This window comes from Ambystoma mexicanum, chromosome 3q (assembly GCF_040938575.1).
Source record: "Ambystoma mexicanum isolate Mex_15411 chromosome 3q, UKY_AmexF1_1, whole genome shotgun sequence".
In the NCBI taxonomy this organism is placed as follows: domain Eukaryota; kingdom Metazoa; phylum Chordata; class Amphibia; order Caudata; family Ambystomatidae; genus Ambystoma; species Ambystoma mexicanum.
In genome coordinates this window covers 297,607,382-297,619,685 of record NC_090926.1, presented here as the reverse complement: position 1 = coordinate 297,619,685, position 12,304 = coordinate 297,607,382, and the positions used below count along the sequence as shown (strand labels likewise).

The following is a 12,304-nucleotide window of genomic DNA, read 5'->3' as shown; positions in this document are numbered from 1 at the left end:
ATGCCAGACCCATGCTGGCGAACAATAGTTACAGGTAAGTAAGTTAAACCTGGTCTGGCATGGATTCACATGCTCATAAATAACAAATACACACCAGTATCACATTACACAACCACTGGAGGTGGCAAGGCTCAACATAAGCGTTTAACACTTACCCCTGGAACAGACTGACTCACCTCAAGTTCTGTGAGGATAGATCAGCGGCAACGTACTCGCCTTGTAAGCAAGATGACACAGAGCAACATGGGTTCGATCCCCGGTTCCGCGCTTAGAAACCTGTGGGTATTAAGCGCGTTATAAATAACATATATCAAGCAAACAGGTTGCGTAGGACTGCCATGCCAACTCTGGACTCCTCCCTGGAATCCCTGTCGACGCAATAGAACTTTGTGAGGGGTAATCTTCTGAGACCGGCACTACGTAGCAAAACACTTCCACCTATAGCCGTAAAACAATGCCCTGGCGAGGACTTCCCTGCAGTCAGCTGGCAACTCATAACCTCCAAACTCTAAGACTGCAGGAGCCATGCCATCAGGCTCAGCGATCCTGGGTCATGATGAAGAATTGTCTCCCTCTCTGGTGAGCCGATCCAGAAATAGTAGCAACTTGACTGGAGGCGACGTTGACAGGCTGAACAGGTCCGGATACCAAATCTGCCTTGGCCACGCTGGGGCGACAAGTATCATCTTGCATCGACACTGTCTGAGTGTGTTGATGACATTTAGCAGAACAGGAAACTCAGGGAAAGCGTACAAAAACAGACCTTCCCATGGGAAGGAGAACACGTCGCCAAAGCTCATTGGTTGGTGGAATCTGCTGGCAAACCTCTGGCATTTGGAGTTCACTGCCGTGGCAAAAAGATTGATCAGAGGTCTGCCCCATTTGATGAACAGGTGGTCCACCTGATCCTGACGAAGTTCCCACTCATGACAGGATCGCAGCTCCCTGCTTCAGGGAGTCTGTGATGTGTTCTTGACGCCTGCCTGGCGGAGCTTTATGAGGAACCTCCCCTGTCTGATGGCCCAGTTCCACAAGTCCTGAGATTCCTTGGACAGCACTGGGGATCGAGTGCCCCCTTGCTTCCTGATGTAGAACATGGTGGTGGTGGTGTTGTCTTTGAAGAGCCTCACCACCTTGCCCTTTAGAGATGGTAGGAAAAACTTGAGGGCCCAGAACACTACCCCTAACTCCAGGATGTTGATGTGCAGATCCTTCTCCTCTGGAAGCCACAGACCTCTGGCGAGTAGTTGTCTGGTCTGAGCCCCCCAACCTTCCAGAGAGGCGTCCGTGGTGACAGTCTCCTGATATGGCAGGGTTTGAAATCCTGTCCCCTGGGCGATGTGGGAGCACACTCCCCACCACTCTGGCTCCTGCCAGAACTCCTCGTTGAGAGGGATCTTATCCGCAAAACTCCCGGACACTTGTATCCAACATGCTTCCAAGAGTTCCTGTAGGGGTCGCATCTGCAACCTACAGAGGTGGATGAAGTAGATGCAGGACGACATAATGCCCAGGAATTACTTGATGGCCCGCATCGTGGCTGTCTCTGCCGATGACAGTCGCTGCACCTTCCCTTGAATGGCTGCTAGTCTCCCCTCTGAGGGTGATGCCAGGCAAGCCACTGCGTTGAGTCTGGCACTGAGGAACAGCGCATTCTGCAATGCCATCAAGCAGGACTTCGGATTGTTTTTGGAGAATCCCAGCTCTGTTAGTAGTCTGACGGTCTTCTTTATGTGCTCGCCGGCCAGTTCCCAAGAGTGGGCACGTATCAGCCAATCATCCAGGTACAGGTATACATGTATGCACTGCAGATGCAGATGGTCTGCCACCGGGGCCAGGCATTTTGTAAACACTCTTGGCGCCGATTTCAAGCCGAATGGTAGGGCCTTGAAATGGTAGTGCTGGCCTTGCACACAGACTTTCAATGTTTTCTTTGGATGGGGACATGGAAGTACGGGTCTTCTAGGCCCAACAATGTCAAGAAATCCCCTTCCTCGCATTAGCCAAGCACGTGCTGTAATGTAACCATCCTGAATTTTTGGGACTTCAGGTACTTATTCAGATAGCGCAGGTCCAGGATGGGTCTCCAACCCCTGGTCTTCTTTCTTACCAGAAAGTATCTGAAATAGAATCTGGACGCCCTGAGATCTCTATCGACCCTTTCCATAACGTGGCTCGCACTTCTTCCAGGGGCTGAGGGATGTGAAGCTCCTGATGGGGAACCAGTGGAACACGTGGGCACCTGCGTTGCAACTCTAAGGTGTTCCTGGGCAAGAGCATCCAGCACCCATTTGTCAGTGGTGATCTTTGGCGAATTGCCGACAAAACTCGTCAGCCGGCCTTCCACTGCAGAGCACGATTGGGGGCCTGACGTCTTGGCCGGTTCAGGCTTGCAAGGGCGCCAGTGCCCTGCCCTGCGGGTGATGCTGACCTCAGCTACCGTAGGTCAGGGAGCGACCTCTGTAGGGATCCTGCGTTGAGGATCAGGGAGGTTGTTTGTATGATGTGGAGAATCCCTTGGATGATCTGCTCGATTTACCCCTGAAGGAGCGCAAAGAAAACAAACGATGCTGCTGAAGAATGCCAAGGGAAAGTGCCGTCTCTTTATCTGTCTTTATGGCTTGAAGGAATTTGTCGACCGCCTTGCCGAACAGATTTTCTCAGTCGAAGAGCATGTCCAGCACATTTGCATGAACGTCCCAAAGAAAGTTTGTGGACTTCAACCATCCCTGTCGATGAAGGCAGACCCAGTTTCCCCATCTGCCGGAAACATGTGTCAGCGTTGTTCACTGCCACTGTAATAGCATGGTCTGATGCCACCTGCCTTCCTGAAAGAGGGCAAGAGCTTCCATCTTCTTGTTGTCAGGGATGAATTCCAGGGTTGGGCTTAGCTTGTACCAAAGCTCCCGGTCATATCGGGCCAAGATAGTCAGGGCATTAGCTGCCGTGATAGTGGATGCCACTGTGTAAATGACTCTCTACCCCACGGCGTCCATCTTCTTCCCCTCGTTGTCCGGGGGAACTGATGATGTTGAAGCCGGGTTAGCCAAACGTATTCTTGCAGCAGCCGACACTACAGTGTCCGATGATGGTTGTGACCTCAAGCACTTGGACGCAGAGTCTGGCACCCTATATTTCTTCTCCAACCTGTCTCTCTGGGTTGGAGCCATGCACGGGTTTTGCATGAGGGCTAGGCCTTCCTCCCAAATGTCATCCACAAAGGGCACCACCATGATCGTCTTCCTCTTGCACTCGAATCACTGATACAAGAAGCCCTCTTTCCTGGTTTCCTAAGGCACCAGCTGGAACAGCTTGGTGGCCCTGGAGATCATTGAGTGAAATGATCCTTCCTCGTCAGGTGGAGAGACTATAAGGAGCGTCCAGGTGCTACGATACATCATCTGCTGTGACAAAATCCTCATCTTTGTCGGTTCCCTTGGTCATCGCCATGTCCATAGCAGTGTCTGAGTGCATATCTGGGTGCGCTGGGGTCCGACGAGGTGCAGGAGGCTGATGTGGAGGCGTTGAGCAACGCTTTCTTGTCTTATGTGGAGGCTGGTTAGGGGCCTGCAGCACCACCAGATGTGGTGCTGGGGGCAACCTCTGCTGGATCTCCATCACCAGGGTATGGAGTCAACAAGATGTCCATGGATATGTCCCTTGGCTGCGAAGGGACCAATGGAGCGGTAGGCTATGCACCACTGCCACCATTGTCCATTGTCCTCGTGGACCATATGGACAGACTCTTGGTCGTCGTCTGTGGATGAGATTCCAATCTGTTCCATGCCAACCTCCGAGGGCTGCTTTGGGGCCTCCTCGCCCCCCCCCCCGTTTCCTCCCTGAGGGATTTGAACCGGGATCTGGTCGGGTGCCTTTTCCCCCCCTTGGGGTGCTTACAGCCTTCGGTGCTGCCTCAGCAGCTGTGTCACGCCTTGGAGGCAGGGATAACCTTTGGGCCGTAGGAGCCACCCTCGTTGGATCGGCACCTACCGTGGAATCATACCAAAATGTTTCCATGATTGTGGTCTAAGGGGATTGTGGCAACATTACTAATACTGCCCCTGAGCGCAGTACAAAAATCCCAACTTCCATTACACCGACTTAGGTCAGCAGGGATTGTGAAGGTGTCCCCTGCCCCCCCTTAGTCAGTGTAATGGGGGGTCAGAGGAGGAGCTCGATGGCAGGCTGGCTACGGACGGACATCGATAGTTATCACAGCCTATTCAGTCTGGGACTTTCATCAGCAGCGAACCCGATGGAATCAGACTTGCAGTGCTTTTTCTTATTTTGGACCCCCACGCATGGGGTGACCTCAAAGGACTTTCATCTCTTCCCAGAGGGAGACCACTCTTCAGACCGGCCGGTCTTGGGCAAGGCATGAGCCTGCTAAGATCACAGGCAGAGGCCTTGTTCGAATTGAGCCCGGTGCCAGCCTGCTATGCCCGTCTTTCATTGTCTTCTTTGTAAAGCCCAGGCATATCTCACACTCCGCCTCTATGTGGTCCGAGTGCAGGCAGTAAAGACATTGTAGATGTCTGTAGTCTGCATTTGGTGCAGGGCCTGAAGTGGGTCCTTCCCTCCTTTATCTCCTCTGTCATGGTCAGAGGGCGTGAAGCAGGCCCAAGATGGCCTTCCAGGTGCTCAAACCACCACTGGCAACGGGCCCCCTTTGCTGGCCGATGAGGAAAGAGCCCACAGATTTTGGTGGAAAAAAAATCGAACTTTTCTGTGAAAAAACATACAAATAGCTCAGAGAGCAACTCGAGGACACCCAACACTGAGGCGTGCAGTAAAAATATTAAGACGGCTGCCAGAGGCAGGGCTTAGGGAGAGGACTGTCATTGGATGGGGGCAGTATGACCCAGAGGACAGTGATTGGTTTAGAGGAGAAATACAGTTTTGAAGTGAAAGTGAAACTGTTTTTTTCTTTTACCGAGGATTCCCAGCCTGACGATGGGGAATATTCATGAGCATGTGAATCCATGTCAGACCCCATGCTGGAGAAGATAGATTTATTTTGGTGTGCCTGCAAAATGCAGAAATATCACGTATTTGGCCTGACCCTCGCTTTGCCCTCGTTTTGTTTGTTAATCGGGGTGGGAGGGCCACCCCCCTGATCTCCCTTTTCTTGCCCCTCCCCCCTCCCACCCCACACCACACTTTCCCATCATACAATAACAACATTCATTACATTTTAGATAGCACCGCCGCCCCCTCCCATTCCCACTACAAACATTCACACACCTCTCCCTCACATACATGTGCACACACCAAATCAAACTCTTACCTTAGTTCCATGACGTCCCTCGCCTGTCAGCCCCTGCGCACACTTGTGTGTGTCACAGGGAGAAGCGGTCATGCCCAAGATGGCTGCGCACTGAGAGGAGGACAGCGTCGTATGGCACTAGGTAAGTGTAGGGGGGGGGTTGAGTGGAGAGGGCATTTGAGGTGAATGGGGTTTTAGGATCGATTTAGAAAGACCAATTTATCGATTTTAATCATTCTTTCTAAATCAATCTTTTTTAGTTTTGCGCAATTGAAAACTACATTTTAACTTAGAACCGCTTTTAAAGGTGCCGCTCTATCGAAGCCAGGATTCGAACTGAGATAATTAGGTTGAGGCAGGTGCTGATCAGGAGCTCTGTCAACTTGTGTGTTAAGATTTTACTCTGCAGGAAATCGGGAAATATTTAAGTACGCCATTTCTTTTTGAAAAACGGTGTGCGCCTTTTAAACTTTGCTTGTAACATTATAGCAAACAATCCTCCCTCTTTCTATATATGCACATGACGTTGAGATCCCCCCCAAATAAGGACCCCAGGGGGAATATTTTCTGTGTAATATTCATCAATTAACTTTGTAACCTCTGCTACAAAGACAATCTTCTATTGCCCCTGGGTTCCAATATAAATGTTACACTATAGCGCAAAAACAGCCTAAATATCTTATCGGATCCCAGCCAAACCTTAACATTTGGATTTCTTATCTACTCTATCTTTATTCCAATTTCATTTTTTATTGCCATCAATAAACCAGAAACGGGGCGCCCCTTCTATTCCTCGATTTGCTGAGTTCAGTACAATCCTATAACCATCTAAGCCCGGGGGGGGGGGGAGTGGGAGGGGAAGAGCCACGTCTCTTGTAGACAAAGAATGTCAAACTCCTTAAACCTAAAGTTTCCTCCTCTGAACAGGTGGGCAAAGCCGTGTGTGTTTCATGACCCTAAGGCTGTGCATTGTATGGCCTCAATAGAGTCCAGCTAATTTGACATTTTCGATGTTAAAGCATCAGCCAACTAGGACCATGAATCTTCACCTCTAGGGTTTGACTTAAGCTACCTTTCTTTCCATAATAGTTGAGTCCCCAGCATGTTAATCTAAGCGGGCGATTTCTGTCCTTCTGGTAATTTCCTAAGCATTGCTCCTAATGTCTTTAATCTATACCATCAATATCTACATTCTCCATCTCTTTACCACACTTCTCATTCTCTTGAGGTATTACCTTTCTCGTGTCCATTTCATTGCTAGCCCTGCGTATTAACATCTTCTGAACATTACCATCAAATCAAAACCCAGAGGTAATAAGCATTCTGCCGCTTCCAATAGTGCTTGTTTTACCATTTGGGATTCCAGGTGCAGTCGGACCATATCCAATCTTGTTTCACTTACAAATTCCACTAGTTTTAAATCCCTAGACCCTATTGATCTTAGCTTTGGTGTCAAATGAAAAACATTTAGCACATTCCTCTGATTCAATATTAAACTATCATCCACTGTCCCCAATCTTTCCCACCACAGACATATCTCGAATTCCGATTTATCACTACAGGCAACCCCCCTGCCCCACTACTCCCCACCCCCTAGGCCATTATTACTCATATGTCTCTCATTGGTGATGATAGCCTGGGGTTTCCCCTCTTTCCGATTAAAACTTCACATCCTCCGATTTTCGTTTTTCTTCTAGCTTCTTAAACTCAGGGGAAAATCATTGTTGAAGGATTCTCTGCAATCTCTGGGGAAGAAGGGCACACAGTCATTCTCAAAACCCTCATGTCTTTTCTCTAACATCTTTATCCAATTCCTCTACTAACACCCCCGATGAGCTCTCCTCATTATCATCATTCCCCAAAGAATACACAGATTGGGGTTAATTACGAGTATGGCAGTGCAGTAAAAGATTGTCGGCAACAGAATTACTGCCACTTTTCCCACTCTGCCATGTTAAGAGTATGGTCCTTGAGTGGGGGATTTACCTCCAGCAATCTGCTGGAGGTAAATCCTCCCACTTTCTGCTGAAATAGGCAGGATTACTACTGCAGTAATTGTACCTGCAGTAATTCTGGCAACAAGGCACCATAGAGTCCAATGGACACTCAAACCATGGGGGTTAATTCCGCCAGACCAAGTGGCAGTAACGGTAATTCAGTTGGGCAGTATTCTGTCAGATTTACTGGCAAAATACCACCCAACTCATAATGTGCCCCAATGTTCTTCCGTAGTTCACACACATCCTCTGAGAGATGTTTATGACATTGAAAGCGAGAAGGCCATTGTGATATTGTAAGGCCAGAACGATAGGCATTAGAAGCACTGTGTTTAGAGGAAAGGCACTTCCAAGCTCCGAAAGATAGGTTGTGTGGTATGTGTTTGTTTCTGTCATTGGTTGGCTGAATAACAGCTAGCAAGTATGCCTGTGGAACTTTGGGAAAGCAGCTACGGCAGAATTCATAGGTAATAAATCATTTCTTGAGACATGTAAGTCTGCCACATGGAGTTCAGTACATATTGACTCAGATGCAAGTCAAGATGCTCAGATGAGCAACACCACAGTAACCCTTTAATAGTCTGCCCTCCTGGGGTCCCAGAGTGCCAGAGCTGAAAGGAAAGTTAGACTGGGGTGTTCCCAGCACTTTGTGGGAGGACGAAGGGGGCTCAGAGTTTGCTCTGCCCATTGACCCAAAGAAAGGCTGTATGGCAGAAGCACTTTTTAAGACATTTATACTCCTATTAAAGACACTCGAGCTGTCGAGGAATGCTACTAAAACGACTTCCACTTCAAATCTATCCCTTATAAACAGGTACTGCTCACTACTCTGCACAAAGAATGTGAATGTAGAATAGATTCATTCTGCAAAGGAAAAGTTAGTTTCCGCCAGCACACATTTTACTGGTGTATTGCGGAGTTAGATATACATGGACCAATCCAATGCTCCTGCATTTCAAAGAGGAACTCGAAACCCTGCTCTTGGGAGAGAACCTAGGAGTCACTTAGGACCTGCTACTCCTAGGTGCAGATCGCCCCTTAGTATGGGAATACCCAATATGTAATCTGCCCTTCCACCCACCTCTGTTAACCCTGAATGGCATGTGCAGCTCTTCAGGGCTTCCTAGCCAGGTACCTGCTACAACCCAAATGCATACAAAAAGGTAAGGCTGGGGTGATATGATCATGGAACAGCCTGAGTAAGAAGATGCTGTTGAATTATAGGGTATTGTGGGGTTCTGGCCGATGCCAGAAGGGGTCGCGTTAAAGAGGAACTATCAAGCCAACAGGAATAGTGCTGTTTTTCAAACTTTTACAACCTGTTTTGGATTCAGCAACTACATGTCAGGCGAATGCAGAGCATGTGAATCTACAACATACATATTACTGCGCGGGTAGAGTTAAAGGCATGCTATCTCTGGAACTGCACTCACGCTGCTTCTCCGTCTATCCACAGGTGGTGACCGAGTCCAAGAAGGAGAAGACCACAGAGGTGGACAAGTGACCTGTGGCCCAAGTACAGGAAAGTGAACCGCGGTGATTGGAAATACGCAAGACGACAACCGCCTACAGCCAAGATTGGCAAAGTGACATATTCAATGCAGAGCCCCCCAACCCACCCCCGACCAACACTGAGCACTCACCTCCACTCTCATTAAGGACCTTGCCTGGCACTTTAAATAACACTCTTCAGAGAGGTCAAGGAAAGAGCCGCTGAGGACTTTCGGGAGATACCCGTCCTCCTCCTCCTGTCTATTTTCAATGTTGGGGGCTCCCAGCTGGATACTCATAATCAGGTCACCTTCTTCTACTCAGCCTCTGCAATATCCACCTGAAACCGATGCTCCTACTTATTCAATGGAAGTCCAGTCTGGCACATGGGCTTCCGATCACCGGATTAAAATGTAGGCTGCCCCTTCCCGCTCCCACTCATCAAAATGGTTGCTCAATTTCCACCCCTGCTCCAACTTGCCCAATAGAAATTCTGCTGGAATCCCCTGCTTCCACGCACTTGAGCTGGCAAGATAGCTCAACCAGTTAAGCACTCATTGCTGTGATCTGTGTTTGATCTGCAGGTTCAAATCCCGACAAGGGTCGACTTAGCCATTTATCCTTCCGAGGTCGATAAAGGGAGTGCCAATTTCGAATGGCTAATAATGTATGTAAATATGTTCTGTGTAAAGCGCTTTGGATAAAAGCGCTATATAAATAAGTTATTATTATAAATAAGTTATAAGATCTGCCGGAAGCCCACATTCCATTCACCAAATAAGGTTTTGCACCTGGAACCCAATTTGCCATTCCTGCAACTGAAGCTCATTTTTGGATCCCACCACCCATTAGTTCTTTTGCAGTCAGTAATTAAGATATATATACACCCAAAGAGCAGAAAAAGGGTTAAGACAAGGGGAGGCCAGCCTTGGAGCCCTAGGCCCACTCACTCAAAGGATGCATGATTGAAGATCCTTTACCGTCATCCAAAAGGAGTCAGACCCTGGTCCTTCTATACTCACCCAACCCAAAGGTGTCTCACCGTGGTGGGACCCCCGACTACCACTCCCCAATGGAAGGTCACCCTGGGACCACCTATTCCCAATCAGTAAATTGGTGCTCTCTTTGGCACTTTCCTCCCACTCTCTCAGTGGAGTCTCTGTCCCTTCCTTGTTCACACAGGAGGTGTGGGGACTCCTTTACCCTTTCACCAAATGGAAGCTACTCAGCTGGAACCCCACTCACACAACCCATGGGTGCTGCGGCTTGAGCCCTTACTCCCATTCAACCAATGTAAAGTCAGGCCGGGAAGGCTTCCTGTCACTTGCGCAAACTCTGCCTAGGGGTCCCTAATCACATTCACTCAGCAGACCCTCGGCAAGGGACGTCACAAGATGCTCAGCCCGGGAATCCACCCTCTCCACCACCCAATGGAAGTTCATCTTGGAAGCACCAAGTCTCATTCCAATGTAAATTCAGCCTAGTAACCTACTTTCTATTGTCAATGCTGGAATCTCAGCCAATCAAGTCTTCACATCGCTCTGTGCGCCCTCCAGCACTTCCTTTTCTTCTCGCTGAGTATGTGGAGTTCAGTGCTCTGCCAGTCACTATGGTGCTTACAAATGCCCCCAGCTGCAGGGGTTAGTGAGCCTTTTCCCCTGGAAAACCTGCTGCAATATTATTGTGCCATGTGTCTGCTTTAACCAGCAAATAAAGACCATACCGAAACATTCTGGGACCAGTAATGTGTCAGCACGGGCAATGTCTGAGGGTACATGTGTGATGGCAACTGTGTGTGCATGGGTTTGTCTAGAGGTGTGTCTGTGTGTTGCGGTATCTGTGGGTGTGATCTGTGAGTGCACAAGCTCAAAACAGTATGTGTGTGTTTGGTTTGTCTGTGTGATCAAAGTCACTGTGTTTCCACATGCTTGATGTAATGTCTCTTTCCCCACGGGCACAGATGAGTGTCTGTGGGAACACCTGTACATATTGTTTCTCGGGGAGGCCATTCAAGCAGGGATCTCGGATTAAGCTCTTGCCTTGTGCACGTAAAGTGTGGCTGAGATTTTAAACTGTGAGCCCCAAGTTGTATTGGCAGCTGAATCCTATTCGCCAGTGGTGGCTCATCAAAAATGGGGGAATCGGGTGATGCTCTCCCATAAGGAGGATCACGCCATTTCAGGTCTCTTGCAGAGAGTGCCCAACAACAAAAGTGGATAGGGAGCAGAATGCATGATGCCGCAACCTTGTTCATGCAGGGAACCTGCTGTTCCCTATGCAAGCAACACAACATCCCGCATGAGTGCCTGTTGGGCCCGAGTCACTGCAAGCACGTGATGGAGCTAATATGGTTCACCCCATAGAAGGCCAGTAATTAAAGTTACTCACCGTAGTGACTAGAGTACTCATAGTCCATAATCCCTTTCCCTCCATCCTTGCGGGCGTCTCCTAACATGGAGACAGTACCGGAACCTTTGGCAGTGAACAATTAAGCTTCCCCTTTAAATTTAGCATAGCATGCAAAAATTGAGCGTGTTGAAGCCTCAGCTTATCAGGAACCAGGCTGCCAGCACCCGCTTGACCTCGGAGCACAACTGCAGCAGATCCAAAAAAAAGGGTCTCCAAGGCCAGTGGGGGGGGGGCAATCAGCATGAGGCTGCAACCCACCAAAGCCCAAAACCTGCAGAGGGTCCGTTGGAGCAGAGGGCTGGGCGGGAACGCATAACACCTGCCGCCATGCCAACGGATCTGGATGGCATCTACTAGAGCCCCCCCCCTGACTCCATCCTGCCCATGAAGCAAATTGGGGGCACTTGGAATTCAGAGGGGATGCAAATAAATCCATGTCTGCGTACCCCCAAAGTTGGAACAGGGCAACAAGGAGCCGGTGTGCAACTGCTACTTGTAGGTGTTGAACCTCCAAGTTGCTCAGTTGGTCCACTTCGGCATTGCTGTCCCCCAGGTGGTGGACTGCTGAAATCCAAACTCCCTCTGTCAGGGCTCATTCCCAGACCGATACCACCTCCATGCAGAGGAGGAAGGTAAAACATTGCTGTAGAATTGTCCATCCTGACTAGAACAGACCTTTCCCTGATGAGGGGCAAAAACACCTTGAAGGCCAGGCCCACTGCCCGTAGCTCGAGCAAATTGATATGCAGGAGGGCTTCCGTCCTGGACCATGCACCATGAATCACATAGCCCTTCAGCCCGAAAGAGAGAGGTCCGTTGTCACGACCAGGCTAGGCTCCGGTCAGGTGAAGGGGGCTCCCACTTAAACATTGCCATCCATCAGCCACCAGTGAAGATCAGGGAGTAGGAGCGGTGGTATTGGGATCCTGTCCAACTGAGACCCCGTCTCCTGATCCCAATTGGCTGCCAGGAGGAGCTGGAGGTGCCTCATCTTGAGGCGAGCGTGCTGTACAGTGAGCATGCACAAGGCCATCAGGCCCAGAATATGCTGGAACCACCATGATGAGGTGGTTGAGTTTGCCAGAAAGTGCCCCACCACCTTGCAGAGGGACAGGAGCCACTCATGCGTAGGGAACGCCTG

General features: G+C 49.5%; 1 protein-coding gene across 1 annotated transcript in view; it reads left to right on the top strand.

Moving 5' to 3' along the window:
- Positions 1–10,484, top strand: part of LOC138582486 (peripherin-like) — an 84,819-nt gene extending 74,335 nt beyond the window's left edge. The window contains exon 9 of the mRNA XM_069653827.1: positions 8,720–10,484. Coding sequence (XP_069509928.1) covers positions 8,720–8,767 — 48 coding nt within the window. The 3' untranslated portion in view covers positions 8,768–10,484. The remainder of the gene's footprint in view (positions 1–8,719) is intronic.
- Positions 10,485–12,304: the final 1,820 nt, after the last annotated feature.